Consider the following 18,996-nt stretch of genomic DNA (forward strand, 5'->3'; position numbering starts at 1 on the left):
TGAATGGTTTTACCCAGAGGGCCGTGCGCCGCCTTTCTCCGCTCCCATCTGCGCTGCTCGCTGCTCCTCCCCGGCCATGGCGTTCACTTTCGCGGCCTTCTGCTATATGCTGGCATTGCTGCTCACCGCTGCGCTTATCTTTTTCGCCATCTGGCACGTGAGTAGCCGGGGCCGGGGGAAGCAGGGCGAGGCGGCGGAACAACCTCTTCTCGCCCAGGGCTCGTGTGACGGCCCCCTGAGGTCGGTGCGCCTGGGGATGGGGCCGGGCCGGGGCGGCGCCGGCAGCGCGGCGAGGGGTCTTTGCGCCCTCAGTGTAGGGCCCGCGGGGCTGCAGGTCCGGGAGGACCCCGGACGTGCGGTCGCCAGATGGATGCGCCCGCTGTGTTCTGGCGCAGGCCACGCGCACCGCTACTCCTTCCCTGCTGGGTGGGGCGGCCGCGGTCCAGGGCCGGGCCAGGCAGCGCTTCGCTGGGACCTTCGGCCGGCCCACGGCCAGGCATCCCCGGCGAGGATGTCAGGGCGCAGAGACCTGAGACGTACTTAGCGTGAATGAAGTTTTCCGAATTTTTTATTATTTAATACAGATTGCTTTTCTTTTTCGGGTTTCCTCAGGAGTATGGCTAAACTGAAATAGTTATAACCTACTTTTGATGAATTTTCGACTCTACTTTTCAGCACTTGTGTGTTTTTAGAGTAGAATCACTATTTTTCGGATTCCTGTTTCCCGATGAACTTTGATGCAGGTTGGATTGATTGCTTTGTTTACTGCATCTCCTAGCCTTCCCAAATCATACTTTGACCGTGAGAGTTTCTCTAGAGAGAGTCCTCCAAGCCGTCTCTGTATTCTGGGTAACATGATTTAGCAGAGGGTTTTAATTTGCTTTTGAAAATGCTCAGAAACCTTAAGCTTCTCTAGGGCAGTTTTATTTATATTATTCACATCATACTTCAGGATAGAAGCAAATCCTTACTGGTTCTCGTAAAGAACAAGTACTAAGTCACTGTGACAAAGACCTACGAGAGATTTTTTTTTTTAAGGATTCGTGTTTCTTTAGCACAAAATTAGAAGCATTGAGAGAGCCCTCTGGAAATCAACATTCATTAAAAATTTACCTCATTTGCTTTCGTACTATCCATATTCCAGTACATTCTGGTATATTGGTCTTAATTTGAATTGTTGGGCATATTTACGCTGATGTAAATTTTAAATCAGATTTATCATGCCTATAACAAGGATTTGTTTATGGAACACACCGAGGGCAGAATAAATTAAGTGGCAGCGGCCTCTTGTGCAAAACAAGTCTCATAAGTAGAGCGGTATCACAAATCCATTTCCTTTTGCTAAAGAATGTGATTATAATTATTTTGAACTTGATTGTGTATAGGGGAACGCTTATGTAGACTAACTGTCACAGATAACTAAATGCTTGTCGGTAGAACCAGTAGGAAGACTGCCCAGCTTCTTAAGCTCTTTTTTTTTGGTGGAAGGACAATAAATGAGGATAATTTGTAATGCAAACTAGCCCTGCCTTACGAAGCTTCTGATGAAACTGAAATATGTGGCTTCCTTCCAACTTTAAAAATCTGTAGATGTGGCTCTAGTCACTCTGCTTGATGGGTGCTTTTCAGTTTTCTGGGATTATGGGAATTTGTAGGAGAGTTGTATAATGGCCTTTTTTTTCTTCATATTTTTGAACACATGTTTGGCTTAAGGAAAACCTGAAGCTGTACTTTTAAAAATGGATAATTTAATTTCTGCTCTAATATAAATGTTATGTCTGTTCAAAGTAGATGATTTTGAGGCCTATTATAGAATTAAAAATAATTTTTTTGTACACCACGGATCAGTGAAGACTTAGAGATTTCTTAGTCATTCAGAAGATTATTGCATTCTTTGGGAAACAGTTCTAAATAAATACATTGTTTTAATTTTTTTATTATCCAAAGAACCTTAAATTTATTTCTTAGGTAGTTTAAGTGTCTTTCAGAAGACTCATTTGGAAATTTAAGTATAAATTCTCAAAGTCCCCTTTACATTAATCATTTGGAGGATGTTTTATGCTGATGGTCAACATCTGTTAGTGTAGTCTTAATTCATGTATGTGCTTGATGCTCCATGGAGAATAGAGTTGGGAGTACAGATTTTTTTTTTTTAATTCAATTTTATTGAGATATATTCACATACCATGCAGTCATACAAAGCGTACATTCAGTTGTTCACAGTTCCATTATATAGTTGTGTGTTCATCACCAAAATTAATTTTTGAACACTTTCATTACCATATACACAAAAATAGTAAGAATAAAAATTAAAGTGAAAAAGAACAATTAACGTAAAAAAGAACCCTGGGTGCTTTTTTTTTTTTTTTTGCCCCCGTTTTTCTACTCATCCATCCATACACTGGACAAAGAGGAGTGTGGTCCATATGGCTTTCCCAGTCACATTGTCACCCCTTATAAGCTACATTTTTATACAGTCATCTTCAAGATTCAAGGGTTCTGGGTTGTAGATTGAAAGCCAAAAAAGTGGAAGTCTTTCCCAAAGGCATGCATCAAATTTGAAGGTATCCTTCAAATTGTGTAGTTTGTCATCTTTAGAGATTTAGGATGAAAGGAGGCTCCCCTTTTGGGGGCCACAGCAGTCTTGCTTTTCTCTTTTATTGTTTTTACACTTATGTGGAAAATTTTGTGAAAGCCTTGTCTAGCTGCAAAAGGTTTGAAAACCACTAGTTTTAGAATCTTCTCAGAAGAGTTTTGAAAACTCCAGCTTAGAGCACTCACAAAACAGAAACCCATTCAGCAACATAGTTATTAAACAATTCCTTGAAGCCACCTGCGGAAAATGTTCAATCAAAGAAAGGTTAGATTTAAGGTAGGCTTTGTATTCTGCTATTAACTTGGATCTTCTTAGAGGTAGAAATTCTATTTGTAATTATTGTTCTTGTTTTTCACTTCGTTACTAAAATGCATTAGAAATATATTACAGCTAATGTCAGGTATCTAACTAATGTCCATAAATAAAAAGAAATAAGTATATTCAAATTTCACATTTATATTTTTAACATTTATATGTGTTAACAGTGTTTAGCAAAGGAAAATTCCATTTGGTGAGTTCTGAGCTTTTTTTCCCTAGGACTATTTTTCTTTGCTCTTTCCTTTTTATGAAATTAAGGACTTTAATAGGGAAATAAGCCAGTATATTAAATGCTAGAAATGCATAACTCCATTAATTGATTATTGATAATATTGAGTGATAGTGCCTCACATATAAAGATACTACTAACCCACCAGGGGAAGTATAGGTTAGGTTCTCTGACCAGGGGCAGAAACTTAAATAGTTTTCACATACACTTGGTGCCATTGGCTTCTTACTAGGACACCTTAGTTAACACCCCAAAGTGATATGTGGGCCATATTTTGATTTTTAGTTCATTTTGACTTTGAAGTTCTGTATTTAGTTAAAGCCACACTTTTAAAGGTGTTATCTACATAGTGCATAAGAATGTCCACCAGAGTGACCCCTCGACTCCATTTGAAATCTCTCAGCCACTGAAACTTTATTTCGTTTCATTTTGCATCCTCCTTTTTGTCAAGAAGATATTCTCAATCCCACGATGCTGGGTCCACATTCATCACTGGGAGTCATATCCTGCGTTGCCAGGGAGATTTGCACCCCTGGGAATCAGGTCCCACGTAGGTGGGAGGGCAGTGAGTTCAACTGCCAAGTTGGCTTAACTAGAGAGAGAGGGTCACATCTGAGCAACAAAGAGGTACTCAGGGGGAGACTCTTAGGCACAATTAATATGCATAAAGCCACATTTTTAAAGATTAAAGCCATATATCTTCAGAGTGTGGGCAAAAACATTCTTGCCATTTATTTTAAAAGGATAATCTTTTTCCTCTGGCCACATCTATAACTATGTCACCATGAGAAGCTGGCCTCACGCAGGCTTACCCTGCTTCAGTTGTTAGTTTGATGATCGAATGAAAAGATCAACATGTGATAGGCATAGGATTCCAAAAGGAGTCGTCAAGTTGATCACTTTTATAGTGGCTTCAAACAGGGTGGCTCTTGCCTATGTGTGAATTAGGAAAAGACACCTCTCAGAGCGAAAGAATTGATAAAACTCTCCCTCCTGAATGGACACAGCCCCTGAAGGAAGGACCTGATGACCAGGGGCTGAGGCAGTGCCATGTCTGGGTGCGTGGCTTGGCAGCGGGAGCATGGGCTGGATTTGAGACCCCATTTAGCCTCTCGGCTGGGTGTATGTATCCTGTGTGGAAAGTACACGACTGTATGTGGTGGTTCTACCCGTGAAATTTAAGAATCCCTTAGCATTCATGTGCATAAATACTCTGCTCTATATTGGCAGCATTTTAAAGCCTTGTGCTGTGAAGAGATGTAGACAAGGTTGCAATTATTTATTCCCCCAAGGGGGTCAGGAAAAGCTGAAAGGAGTTGACATGGGAAGAGGGTTTTTTAGGGTGAAGAAGAGTTTACCAAATAGTTGTAAGTGGGGGAGAGAACATTTCAAGTACAGAAAATAACTTGAACCATGGCATTGAAGACATCGAAAATATTTATCAAAATTATGTCAGCTCATTTTAGCAATAACATAAAAGTGTTTTCAGCTCCTTTAAATCTGATTCCATTTTTTTTTTTTAGCATAAATTGAGTTTATTATAAATTGGTACATGTGATGTTGGTGTACTTTGCTTTTGTTTTATTAACTTCATTCAGTAATTATCCAATACGGGCAGGTTTGTTGATGTGTTTTATTAAAGTGAGAGATCCTAACTCTATTAAATTTTATTTTAGATTATAGCATTTGATGAACTGAAGACTGATTACAAGAATCCTATAGACCAGTGTAATACCCTGAACCCTGTAAGTTATAAGATTTATCTTTAGATTTTTAAACAATTTTTGCTTTTAACTTTCATATAATTTGAAAATGGCCAATATTCTCAGTAGCATCATATATTTGTACTTTTTGAAGTAGGCAGAATTAAAAAAATAGTTTTTTCCTGACATGCTTAACTATTCTGACTGTTATTAATCTGCTGGTGATCTTATCAGCTGTCATACTAACATTCTTCCAATCTGCTTTTTACATTGTCGGCCAAAGACAGTTGAAAAGGTCAAAAAGATTAAAAGAGTCAAAATTGCATTAAAGGTGTGTACTGCTTTTTGGTTTAATGTTTTAATGCTACGTTCATTTTCATGGGGAGGGTTAGGGTATTTGTATTTGTAACGTTTTGTTCAGTGTGCTCGTTCATATGCCTGTTGAGGTTTATGATTTCATGAATTTTCTTATTTTATCCAAATGTTTGCTTGCTGGCCCAGCCAAGTAGGGAAAGCTGTTATATGCTTATTCATTTTTCTTAATGTTATAGCCATAGGCACTTCTATATTATATTATTTTGTGCAATGTTTAAAAGTTGTTAAAATGGCTTTTATAGATGGTGAGATTATTCTAGGATTGGGACTTCTTTTGAGGTAGTATGCAGGTGGAATTTTTAGTATGGACTTACCTACCATATGTAGTTTTATCTCTCATTAGCATTATGTATGTCCTGGAATTAATCTAGTCATTCGGCTTATGTTTCTTAGCTAGTTCTGTTTTTAGGCTCTGGAGTCTTACACTAAATGGTGTCCTTTGGACTTGCTGCCTAGATTTTGTAGATAACAATTTGTATTCAAATGTTTACAAAGTTATTTTTAGTATAAATCCACTTTAAATTTCTAAAACAGACCTGTCTTATGCTAAGTTCTCTGCTATGAAGGATTTAGTTAGAATGTATCTTCATTGTGCTTAGTTGTACATATTTTTTGGCTTTATTTAGTTTATTCATTTAGCCCTCAGGTTTGATTTTGCCTGATTGGTCAAAAAATGAAAGGACATGTGTAAAAAAGCAGCGGGTAAATGTTTAAGATATAGAATACAGTAATGCACTTTAAAAAAATCATGGTGAAGATGAGAACTTGTTTTGTGCATACTTAGTTGCATAAAACTATAATGTACTTGCATGCTAGAGGGATTTTAAGGAAGAACCTCTATACAGTTTGGTACTTTATCATTGTTTCCTAGATAAATATGAATGATGGTATAGATTTCTAGTTTGTCTTTAGAAAATTAGTACAGTAAGTCTTTTGATAAAATTACAATTAAAAGTATTAATGTAATAGCTGTTCTTTATGAAACAAATTATGAGATGGATCTGCTTTCTCATTGGAAAGTAGCATGCTCATTGTAAAAACATCTTAAGCTTAGTACTTGAAACTGATTGTTACCAAGAAATTAATAAACTGGAATTTCTCCTTTGGCAACTGTTTATTAATAGTATTCTATCCTCTTTGGCTTTTCATTGCTTCAAATAACCATATGATGATTGGGATAAGAATAGCTGAAATCAATCAGTTTAGGGCTTTCTTGGGTGCCAGGTTCTGTGCTAAGCATTTTACCAAGGTGTTTTCATTCAGTTTTCATGGAAATCCTATGAAGTTGATATGTTTTTATTTTCATGTGTAGGAGAGGAAAATGATGTTTAGAGAGCTTTAAAAATTTCACTCAAGGACACACAGCTAGGAGCCGGAATTTGAACCCATACAGCCTAATTTTTGAAGCTCAAGCTCTTGTATCTTTTTCATTAACTGTAAATTAAAGAGGGACTAATTTCACTTTAAATGTAATGTGTGATTTCTGGCTTTTCTTAGTGGAAAGAAATTCTTACTTAGAAAGATGTGTGCAGTAGGTTTGGCAAGAAGTTGTCATACTAGCACAAGTTGCATTTTAAGGTAGGGTGCCGATAATTGGCTTAATAAAAGTGCATCTGACAGTTTTCCCTATTTTAAATTTGTTTTGACAATTCTGCTAAAGTATGGGGGAAAACAAATATCATTTTTATAAATGTGAACTTTAACAAAATAATATTATGATTTGCATGTTTAAGTACTGTCATTTCAGACATATTTGCATGAGTTATTTTTTCTGGATACTAGCTTTTGTGTGAATCTTGGTTCCTAATTGGAATAATTTTTGTGCCACTTAGGGGAAATCCCATCATTAAAAGAAAGTTTAGAGAGGACCTTTTTCATGAGAGGTGCATAATAAACATTTCTGGACTTTTTTTAGGGGAGGCAGGGTGTGTGGTGTTTGTTTCATACTAGAACTGGTAGAGTTGCAGATTATATTTAATATCACTATTATTAAAGTATATTGTTCAAGAACAGTGGGGGTCATTCTCTCCCCATACCTCTGTCTGTAAATTTAGGATGAAACCTTGAATGCTAATTTGTATTGTTAGATTTCAGTTGACTTTAGAGGGCTGAAATAGGCTTCTTATATTTTAAAGAAAGATCATGTATTTAAACTAGTATAATAAATAGTGATTCTAGTATAATTCCTAATATAATGCATATTTTTCTTGGCTTGCCCTGGTTTTTGCCATTGAATTTCAAATATTTCCTGTGGATATTTTCTTGTTTAGAGACTGCAAATGTTTGATTTTCAACAGATGATGGTTTAGAGGTTCATGTAATTTAAAGGTTTATGTATGTAAACAGAGTTTATCTTTTGTTACTTATTATATTGCTTAAGTTTGTAGAAAAAATATTTGGTTAGTGGTGTAGGCTAGTTGGTTTCACTGGAATTTCAATTTAAAATAATATTTATTTTTAAAAGTTTGCTCTACAGCTTTAAATTGGAAAAAATAATTTGGAAGTTTTAGAAAATGGGCTTGATTGTGTGGTATAATTATATTATTTCTATAGTCATGGTTTCCCCTTAGGAAAGATCTGATGGCGTTGAGAATTCTTATAATTTTAATTTGGTGTTAAGTAGATGTTGAGAAACTGACTTTCAGTTGTGACCTATAGGAGGTTGTTTGGCTGAAACCTGCAGTGAAAGCTTTTGGTATTTTTATTTTCAAAAACGATTAGGCTGACATCTTTAGGATGAGAAAAATAAAGCATTATTTTGCTTATTTTGGAATAGAATTATTTAACTCTTGGTCATTTTATAAAAAAGCTTTTTGCTTGAGTTAATTTTTCCTTACTTAATACTTCCATCTACTATCAAAAGATTTGAGTTCTGAGTTTTTACTTGTCTGAAAATAATGCTGTCTGTAGCGTTTCATTGGAAAGCAGGCTTAAAGAAATGGAAAGGCCATGTAAGAGTGGGAACTCAGAAACCTCGAAACTCTTTAATTTCACAGTAAAGAACTCAGTCTTTTCCCTCCTACGTTGCAGAAAGCACATCATTTGCATTTGTGCATATTAGTATTCTTTTCCCCCTGACTGTGCTGAGATTATTGGCTGATTGGCTTTCCATTGAAGAAATTACTTTTGTGGTAATGTGATGTGGTTTGCTAAATACTGTCTATGTAGCATTTCTGGTTTTTGTTAAAAGCTTTTTTAAGCTACACTAATGTGTAAACCTCTAAAGGGGTATTATGTTTTTTGTGGATTATTTTATATCTTGTTGCATGTGATCAAATGCCTCATTTTGTATTTTTATCACGTGTTGAATGGTGGAAAGAAAAGAATTCCAGTTGATTAGTAAATAACTGTGTGAACAGTCTGGGTGGTAACTTTGTATAAACCTGCTGTTCTGAAATTTTGGGTTTCAAACTTTAAGTCATATCTTATTCTTTTAGTACAAGCTGTATTCTTTGGTCAGTTTGCTTGTAATTCTACTTTTGGTAAAAAGTTAAATATAGAAATAAAATTCACCATCATCTTTCATCTCTGACTGTAAGAAAACTAATTTTTTATTATGGAAACTTGGTTGCCACCTCCTTTCTAGATTAGCAGTTTACAGTAGACTTAACGCCAAGGCATTTTGATAACTCACTTGTATTTTTCTTCCAGCTTGTACTTCCAGAGTACCTCATCCATGCTTTCTTCTGTGTCATGTTTCTTTGTGCAGCAGAATGGCTCACACTGGGTCTCAATATGCCCCTCTTGGCATATCATATTTGGAGGTAATATTTAGATATACTTCTAATAATTTTCTTAATTAAATTTTAATTATACTGTGGTTGATTGCTTATCTTACCTGCTAGTTGCCTAAATGAAAATCTGAAAATTAGTTGGCATTTATTCTAAAATTCAAGTGTGTGAACAAATAGCTGTATTAAAACTTTTTATGGAGTGTACTTTCTTTTTAAAAGGATTTTTAAAAAATGAGGTATAACTTACAAACAACACGCACAAGTTTGATGTATACAGCTCAGTGAATATTTACATATACGTGCTTGTGAAACCACCACTCAGCTTAGTATCTACAACAGTTGCAGCCCCTCAGAAGACTCCTTTATACCCCCTCCCAGTCAGTGTCTGTCCACGTCTCCTGAGGGAAACCACTGACCTTTGTCAACTTAGATTAGTTTTGCCTGTCTTTGAACTTGATATAAATTAAAATGTACAGTGCTTGTCTAACTTCTTTCTCCATGTTTATTTTATGACTTGGAATAAATTTGTTTATGTATAAAAGATTTTCATATCTTATCACTCTTCTAACAGTTATACCTGATAGTACATTTAGTTTTTGTTGCTTTAACAGGCATGTGAAAATCTCACTGCTCTTGATTTTAGAAAATCTATTCTGAAGACGTATTTAGGGGTAAAGTGGCATCGTGTCTATAGCTGACTGAAATGGTTCAGAAAAAAATGTATACATTTTTAGAGAGAAAGAGAAGGATAAAGCAAGTGTGGTAGATGTTAACATTGGGAGCATCTGGGTGTGAAGGTTTCTTGCAACTTTCCTGTTACTCTAAAATTATATCAAAAGAGAACATTAAAAGAAAAAAATTCCTATTTCTTTTTATTGTTTCTTATTCATATTTTTGTTGTATTCCTGAAAGTGTAGAGGAGACCATATGTGACTTGTTTAGCTGTCCAGTTCTGGTCATTTAACAGGCTCCAGTTTTAAAATTAAAATGATAAAAGGAAAGAATTCCACTTATAGCTAAGAGTTTGCTTTCCTATATGGACCGGCTCTTGTTGTACCAAATACCATTTGAGAAGAAGACTCCTCCTTCCCATCCTGAATGGTTGTTCCCCTTTCTGAGTGGCTAATAAAGTGTGTTTATTCCAGGTATATGAGTCGACCAGTGATGAGTGGACCAGGACTCTATGACCCTACAACCATCATGAATGCAGATATTCTAGCATATTGTCAGAAAGAAGGATGGTGCAAATTAGCTTTTTATCTCCTAGCATTTTTTTACTACCTGTACGGGTAAGTTTAAAAAACAAAATGAAAATATGATTTTATGTTGCTGCCTAAAAAGTGTATAAGCATTCTGGTCTTAATACCTTAAAGTCTACTAAATAACTCAGTGTCCTGAGTGGTGGTAGCTGATAATGGCACAGTGCACATCAGCAAATGTACACTCATTCAAGATGACATATGCTGGTACAGAAGCAGAAACTTTGGCCTGGGATGCTGCTTCCTAAGTTTTCAGACAGACATATTTAGTCAGTGAAGGACAATTCTTATTCTCCATGGCAAAGTGATGGCAGTGAGTTTGCCAGAAAGTTTCTGCTTGACTTCAGTGTCTCTTCTGAGATTGTGTTTAATTATTTACCTTATCATTCTTCATAAATGGTGTGCTCTGACATTTATTTTCTGTCTTGCTTGATTCCAGTAGAATGAATGAAACAAGCAATGTCATTATTGATTTTTCTCCTTTTATACTGTGATGGACTCACACCAACTTTCTTGTAGGTCAGGATTTCTTAACCTTGATACTGTTGACTTTTGGGTTGGATAATTCTTAGTTATGGGAGCTGTGTATTGTAGGATGTTTAGTAACATCCCTGGCCTCTCTTCCCTAGATACCAGTAGCACCTCCTTCCACCAGTCCGTGACAACCAAAAATGTCTCTGGACATTACCAAATGCTCCCTGGGAAGTAAAATGGCCCATGGTTGAGAACCACTGCTCTAAGTTTACTGTAAGGGAGTAAAATGACTGCTAATTAAAACTAGAAAAGCACACTGTTAAGAATGGTATTCTTTAATTATGTAAATGCACTTCTCATCTTTTATTGATGTGTATTCAACTAAAGAAGGCTTTCTGCCTGATTCTGAAAACAGAAGAAATATTAACTGTAGAAAATGAAATTGTGTGGTAGTAAAGCTTCCATTTCCTCTTCTTTTTGTTATTTGAAAACTTGCGGAGTATTATATGATAGGCTTATATTCATATTTCTCTTTACATCATACGAGTTTCCATTATAGAAAAGGAGGAATGAAATATTAGACTGAAATTTAGGAAAAAAGTTATTTTTATGCTTTCAGAGGTTATGACTGGAAAAATGAGTATGTTAGTGCATCTACTATTGTTACTCATGTGAAACAAAGATACTGAATAGATTATGAAAAGTGAAATTCCATGTCATAATTTTCTGTCAATTTTCAGTTTTTAAAATTTCTTTAACAATTGCCAGAATAGTGTTGGTACATAGTAGGTACTTAAAATATATTTGTTGAAAGGAAGAAAGAAAAAATGAATGCATGAATAAATGATAAAGTTGTAGATGGACAGTTGTAGGTAAATGTTTAACAGAAGAGAGTGGCACTAGGACATTCATTTATGTTATAAAATTGTCAAGTTTGCGCAGCTCCTTGCTTTGTATTTCCATTTAGAGATACAAGCTTTTGAACCATAACCCTATGCCTTTCCCACACCACTGTTTATGTAGAATTGCTCCTGGTAGTTCTTTAGCCTAAGTTGAATGGTTATTGCTTTTTATTTTGCTTGTTTGTCCTCTTTTCTTCTTTAACCCTGCTGCTGTTGCCTAGAGCTTTCTTTAATGGGAAAGTTCCTTACTTGACCATTCCCATCTGTAAAAAATGAGGATAATATAGTACCTGCCTCCTAGGATTGCTCTGAGGATGAAGTGAGATAGAGTATATGAAAGAGGTAGCAGAAGGCCTGGCACCAAGCGAGCCCTCCAGAAATGCTGGCTCCTAATATTAGACACAGCTCCAAGAACAGTGTGATGTTTTGGATTGCTTCTCTAAGCTCTGATTCCCCATTAAGCCTTCAGCTGTGCCATTTTACTTGCTAAAATTGGAAAGGAAAGTCTATTTGATAAAATTGGGGAGGAAATAAGGGACCACTATAGCACATGCACTGAGCCTACTTGTACCTTAGGCAGAAGTCCATAAATGCAAATTAAGATCATACTGTGAACAAGTCATTTGTTTTTTCCATTTTCTGTAATGGTATGAAATAACAAAGTTGTTTGCTGTGTAAAGCAGACCCAACGTTTTGTTGCTCTTGGCTTTTATAATTAAGATTGTTTGAATTAACAGCCTTTTTCTTCTTTACAGCATGATCTATGTTTTGGTGAGCTCTTAGAACAACACACAGAAGAATTGATCCAGTTAAGTGCATGCAAAAGCCACCACATGAAGGGATTCTATCCAGCAAGATCTTGTTTCCAGGAGTAGCCTATGGAATCTGATCAGTTACTTTAAAAAATGACTCCTTATTTTTTAAATGTTTCCACATTTTTTGCTTGTGGAAAGACTGTTTTCATATGTTATACTAGGATAAAGAATTTAAATGGAATTACGTATAAATTAATATAAAATGATTACCTCTGGTGTTGACAGGTTTGAACTTGCACTCCTTAAGGAACAGCCATAATCCTCTGAATGATTGTGTTAATTACTGATTGTCCTTAGTCCATTGGAAGCTTTTGTTTATAGGACCTTGTAGGGCTCATTTTGGTTTTATTGAGATGCCACGTACTTATAAATTAGCTGTAGGTATCAGGTGCTTTTGATGAACTGAAAATGTATATCTGACCTGTGGGAAACGCCATGGTTTCCTCATCTATCATGTAGATGATTATATATGGATACATTTACAAACATAAGAGTGGGATTTTTTCCCCTTTGACTTGAAAATTATCCCTGTATATTGCATGAATGAGAGATTTCCCATATTTCCATCAGAGTAATATACTTGCTTTAATTCTTAAGCATAAGTGAATATGATATAAAAATATATATTGAATTACTTGTGAAGAATGCATTTAAAACTATTTTAAATGTGTTTTTATTTGTAAGATTACTAAGAAATTGGTTATTATACTTACTGTTCTAATCTGGTGGTAAAAGTATTCTTAAGAATTTGCAAGTACCTTAGATTTTCAAAACTGAATGAGAGAGAACATTGTATAACCATCCTGCTGTTCCTTTAGTGCAGTACAATAAAACTCTGAAATTAAGACTTATTTTCAGTGCATTGTGTTAACGATTACAAATAGCTATTTCTTAAATTTAATTTTTAATAAAGACATTGCTGTCATTTTTTTAATAGTAAAGTATTACATTGTAGTTTTTTTCTTAAAAAATACCATGCCAGAATCTAAAAAGGAAGATTTTTAAATGAACAAATGCATTACTCTCTCTTGCCATTTGAGATATATATTTTATTGGCAAGATTTATAAATGCTGATGCCACAGCATCATTTTTCTTACCAATTTAAAAAATTGTGACGCATAACATGTTTTAAATTCTTTTTTCCTGTTTGAAACAGCAGGTTTTAAGGTAAAATCACTTGTAAACTTCTTTGGGTTTTTGCTGCTGCTTCTAAGTCTGGTAAATTATGGCTTGCATGTTTTCATAAGTATTCTTGTGCTTTATGTGGCATGAGGAAGTTAAGGCAATTGAAAGTAGTTTAAGTGGTTCAGAAGTGTTTCTGAACAAAGGATCAAAGAAAGAAAACCAATACGTACAAATTTCCCATAATGATCCAGGGAGTTTATGAATGTGTTTGTGGGAGTTTTACTCTCAGAACTCCTTGAATTAGATGCTGTTTTATTCTCTACTAGTGAAACAGTGCTTTGAAATAACCCTTCCCCACTTTTGAAAAAATAACTTGTCAGCTTTTTAGGGATTGGGTATGTGGGTGAGCTATGTAGAAGAGGTTGTAGAAATAGCAGAGTGAGGAGAGTAAAACCATTTCATAATGAGGAATGCTTTCAAAACCTTGTGTTTTTTATTCTGGAGAATGCCTGGAGGGATCCGACCCTTTGGTTCATGCAGTAAATTACTGAGCACTTGTTTCATGCTAGCATTGTCCTAGGCACTGAGGATTCATGCTCTGAGTTTGAGCAATCAGTTAAGAAACTGACTAGCACCCACTCCTTTCCTTCTTGTTCACAGGTACTTCTGATCACGAGAGACTTGGCCAAGTCGTCTATAATCCAAATGAGTTTTCCTGGGGCAGCTACTTTAGGGCTCCTGTTCGGTGTTGTCACAAACCCTTGCTGTATCTTAGCAAACACTGCTTCCCTTTATAAGCTTTAACAAACATCCTTTTAATAATCTATTTCAGAATGTTCTCTAGGATTAATGGAAAGTTTGCTCATTGTAATTTGCGGAAGCCACCTTCTCAGGCTTCAAAAATTAGATAATGTAGTGCTCAGTTGATTCCTCAAAGATGATTGATGATTCCTAGTGAGTTCACCTATCTCAGTTGCAGTCGTAGGTTGTTAATTCCTAGTCATGTAATTGACTAAAGATTGAATATCTGGGTACTCTCATAATATCTACCCACTTTTGCTTTTTCTATCGTTTTATGATATTAGATCACTTACCAAGAGAAAACAGAAATAAATTGCTTTTATTTGACATTGTCCCACTGGCTTTTTTCCTTGCTCTGAATTTACTTTCTTTCCCCCATTAATCTGTTCTGGATATTCCTAACCTTTGATTATTCCTGCAGGTCCAGCTGAGGCATAGTTAGCGGGGGTTTGTAATCCTTCCCTTCCCTGTGCTACCACAGCTGTTTATTTAGGTACTTCTTTCCTTGTTTCAGTTACTTTTGATATTAAATGTTTTGACCTATCCTTAAGAGCTCAGAAACCATCCTCCCCTTCTGTGCCTGTTTTACTGCATCTGGTGTAACACGTGATGGTTATATCTCTTTATCAACAGATTCTGAATTCAAAATCTCATATAACATATATATTTAGCAGTTATTCTATTGAATAATAATACTATATCATGCTATTATGTCCCGTTAGTGCTAAACATGTATAGGGGTAGAAACTGTTTGAATACCCATATCTCAGTTTTATCAGTAATGTTTGATGATTTTCACAGTATCTCATAACTTGGATCCCCTATCCTGGGGTATAGGAGAGTTTGGTGCCAGGCCATAGACAAATTCTTAATTTGAAGTTTGAATTTTTTTCATGGGAAGGGGGAGTGATAGGAAATAATCAGACAACCCACTCTTGGCATGGTGTTACTATAATACCATAGGTTATACCATGAACTGCTAGACCTACCAGTCAAGTTCAGATACTCAGATATTGGTCTTTCACAAGGTAACAAAGTATGTAGCAGTTTATCTGCAGCATGTGTCTCTTTCAAAGCCTGTTTAGTGTGTTTCATTTCTCGGACTGTTCATGCTAATAGCTTTCATAGAGCGCTTCTCTGATCCCCAAATCAACTTATTTTGAAAATATGTCAAATGCTTTGAAATTGGCAAAATGGTTTCCTTTCTACAACATTTCTCTTTCCCCCCAATTATGTTTATGAATAGTGTTCACTGAATATTATTGCCAGGGTACAGATAATGGCTTCTGTGTATCTCCTGTTCCCTGCAGGGGTGAACTTTCATCTTAGTTGTGCCTACATCATAGCAGTGTGATATATCAAGTTTATTCAAATAATCTTTATTAAAAAAAGTATATATCAAGTTTACTTACTTATATCATTTAACATCCACAGTGTCCATCTTTCAGTCATCAGTTGTATAGTATAATTGTAAATCAGAAACACTGATGGCAAAAATATTTTAAAAATCTTTCTAGAGGGGAAAAGAAAAAAAAAAAGATACCTCATGCCTAGCATGGTTCATGAAAGATACTCATGTTCATCCTTTTAGGAAATGACTAATAAAGTTATTCACAAGTAATTTGCAGCTCTTTTGCTCAGAACCAATTCTTGGTCTGCAACTCAGCAGCAGGTAATATGTGTCTGGTACTAGTGATATAGCTGAGAGCATGGTTCTGAACTAATACTCCAGGTTGATGCCAAGAGAAAAAAATGTGATTCCATTTCTGGATATGTTGACCAGCTTTCTTAGAATAGTTTTATTTGGCTAAAATTAAGAGTTCTAAAGCTAAATGTCTAAAATGAGTAAATAACTGCTGCTTGTTTTGGTTTTTGAAAATAGTATTAACCATATAAAGTGATTGTAAGTTTCATCCCAAATTAAATCTATTAACGCATATAGTGGAAGTGAAGAGGTAGAAAACACCATGACAGGAAAAAAGAACGAATTGCACCTTTCATATTGAAGTTAGTTTTTATTGTACAATGCTTTTTCTAAATATTTAAATTTCCTTGGCTACCATATTCATATATTCTGGAGAAGAAAAACTTCTTAAATAGATTGAGGACAAGGTAGATCTTAAAACTACCCAGAGAAACACAGGATGTAGTTAGCTATCTGTGCTCATGGTTTGTTAAAATCTAAGTTAACTTTTAGTGGTGCTGTATCACCATCCAAAGAAAATGCCCTTAAATAGTCTTACCATACTCCTAAGAGCTTGCTTGATTTATTTTGCTTTTGTATATTTAATAAAAACTGTCTCAAATGTTTCCTTGTGTAGTTTATGGATAATGGTTGAGTCTATGTTAATTCAATTTCAAACGCAGCTAACTCTGGCTTGTGTATGATGAGGACTCTGGATCGTCTCTGCTCCCTTTGTTCTGGGGGATGTCACACAGTTTCAGCAGTGAAAATATTTTTTCTAGAATGTTGGAATTACATGTTATTAAGCTTGACTGGGCAATTATATTTGAGTAGTGAGCATCCCATGTTCCTCTGTTACAGAATAACTGATGTTTATCTTATACTTAATATTAAAGGATTTGATTAATCCATGCCATTATTTTCTCTCCATTTTCCTGAATATTAGTGGATAGGATATATACTTATATGAGGTAAAAGCTAATGTAAGATTTGCTAATGTCAAGTTCAATGGACTGCCTAAAGTTTAATAAAATGTGATTTTAAACTGTATTTAGTTGTAACACCAAAATCATAAGGTAAATGTATTATTGCAGCCTGTAATTTTAATAAAATAACTTTCTTGCCATTACTTGGCATTTATCTGAGATAAGAAAACTTAAGGTTAAACATTTAGATGCTGGTGGGACATGTGATTCTCCCATTTTCCATAGTATTCTCATAAAGTCATAAGTTCTAGGAGCAGTGTATGTACATAAGTGCTAAAATAATTGATTTTATGTTACAGTATAGTACCTGCTCTCTGGTTTTGACGTTAGAGAACTCCCTAATGAAATTAAAGTAGTTCTTTGGAAGCAACAGGAGTGTGAAACAAAATAAGAATTTTAGTTTTTCTATGATTATTTAAAAACTAAGTTTTGATTTTGGTGAAGTTTATTTTTTCTTGTATGGCAGTGCCTATGAAGCTATAAAATGGTGGTAGTTGTCAAATGACCATTGGTTCGCATTTGTGATTAGTGATAGCCAAGAGAACCATGGGACCTCTGTGTGCGTCATTGACACTATATGAGGCTGCTAGACGGAAGTGGCTTTGACTCGCTGAGTGATCCTTGTGTACAGTCCAGATGACTAATTGGGTACCCATACCAATTTTCATGCTTATTACTTTGTCATATACCACCCAATAGTTACAAATAGTAAAATGAGGTAAAAGTGTGGTAAATAAAAATATGCAGTCAAATATTTTTCCATATGCTTCTTTCGGCATAATCCCAAGTAAAATATATCACAGCAGCCAGTACATTTAAAAGAAAATTTTTAGCAGTTTTTCTGTCCCCTCCCCTATAAGACATGAAACACACAATGAAATTTGCCAATAAAAGCTTTAGGAATATCTGCACATACACATTTACATTCAAGTTGATAATACTGTAGTTTCATTACAATACATATTATGTTAGAAAGCTCTTAAATTTCAGACATGGTCATTTATATGGTATTTGAAATGCTTCTTTATCTAGATACAGATCTTGATAGTGAATCTCTTGATGATAGATGTGCAGTTAGTTTGTCACGGAACTCATGGAGATAATTATATTGCTGAAAAAAGTGCAGAAACATTGAAATATATTGTAGAAAACTAGTTGCCAAAGTTATACTAGTAGGAATCAGGAATCAAAAAATATTTGCTAAGATTGACTTCTACATCCTTTTGGGTAAGGAAGCTCTTGCATTTTGGGGATGTTTTATCTTTTAATAAAGTTGCATATATAGTGTGAAGTTTCATTATTTTAAAACAAAAATATCTAATAGCATAAATTTAATGTGTTACAAGTTTGTAAAATCTTTCTACTGGTAGGGCCAAATAAAATAACAGTACATGAAGGCATTTTTATTTTTGTTAATGTTCCCTACCCCCCCCCCCTTTGGTATAAGTGTGTGTGTGTGGGGGGGGGGGATGGCACTTTTTTAGCAGTTAACAGTGGTATAGTCAAGAAAATTTATTTCTCAATTAAAAAAGCCCCATAGTTTTCTGCTTTTTATGATGACAGTCCATTTGGAACAATTTTCATAGACAATATTAAAAAAAGAACAAAAACCCTATCACTCATCTTCAGAGACAAGCAAAACAAAGTTTAAATAATTTATTTGGAGTTTAAATAGCTTTTAAATAGATATGTTTATTATGCCAATAATAATCATTATTGAGAAGCTGCAATTGCCTTTTGCAGAGACTTATGATGCGCAGGAAAGGCTAAAGCCTGCTTGCCATGGGAACAGTGAGGTGATACATTGACAACTATACTAATGTGGGCTTAATTCCAAGATTAAAGATGTAAAACAAATTACATATATATGTATATATGAATAGTTTAAAAATATATATACCAAATTACATTTATATGTATATATGAATGGATTACAAATTACAAATATATATACCATGTGTTCTGTTTCAAAGAGAAAAGAGGCTTGAATTTCT

The 18,996-nt window shown here is 35.1% G+C and overlaps 2 protein-coding genes across 2 annotated transcripts in view; one reads left to right on the plus strand and one right to left on the minus strand.

Moving 5' to 3' along the window:
- On the plus strand, positions 1-16,642 carry CNIH1 (cornichon family AMPA receptor auxiliary protein 1). The gene is made up of 5 exons (XM_037832677.1): positions 1-157; positions 4,820-4,888; positions 8,873-8,985; positions 10,101-10,244; positions 12,346-16,642. Exons 1-5 carry the CDS (start codon positions 77-79, stop codon positions 12,371-12,373), a joined length of 435 nt encoding a protein of 144 aa, XP_037688605.1. The 5' UTR covers positions 1-76; the 3' UTR covers positions 12,374-16,642.
- CDKN3 (cyclin dependent kinase inhibitor 3) overlaps positions 16,299-18,996 on the minus strand; it is a 14,562-nt gene continuing 11,864 nt past the window's right edge. The window contains exon 8 of the mRNA XM_037832676.1: positions 16,299-18,113. Coding sequence (XP_037688604.1) covers positions 18,027-18,113 — 87 coding nt within the window. The 3' untranslated portion in view covers positions 16,299-18,026. The remainder of the gene's footprint in view (positions 18,114-18,996) is intronic.

Source organism: Choloepus didactylus, chromosome 4 (assembly GCF_015220235.1).
Source record: "Choloepus didactylus isolate mChoDid1 chromosome 4, mChoDid1.pri, whole genome shotgun sequence".
Taxonomy (NCBI): domain Eukaryota; kingdom Metazoa; phylum Chordata; class Mammalia; order Pilosa; family Megalonychidae; genus Choloepus; species Choloepus didactylus.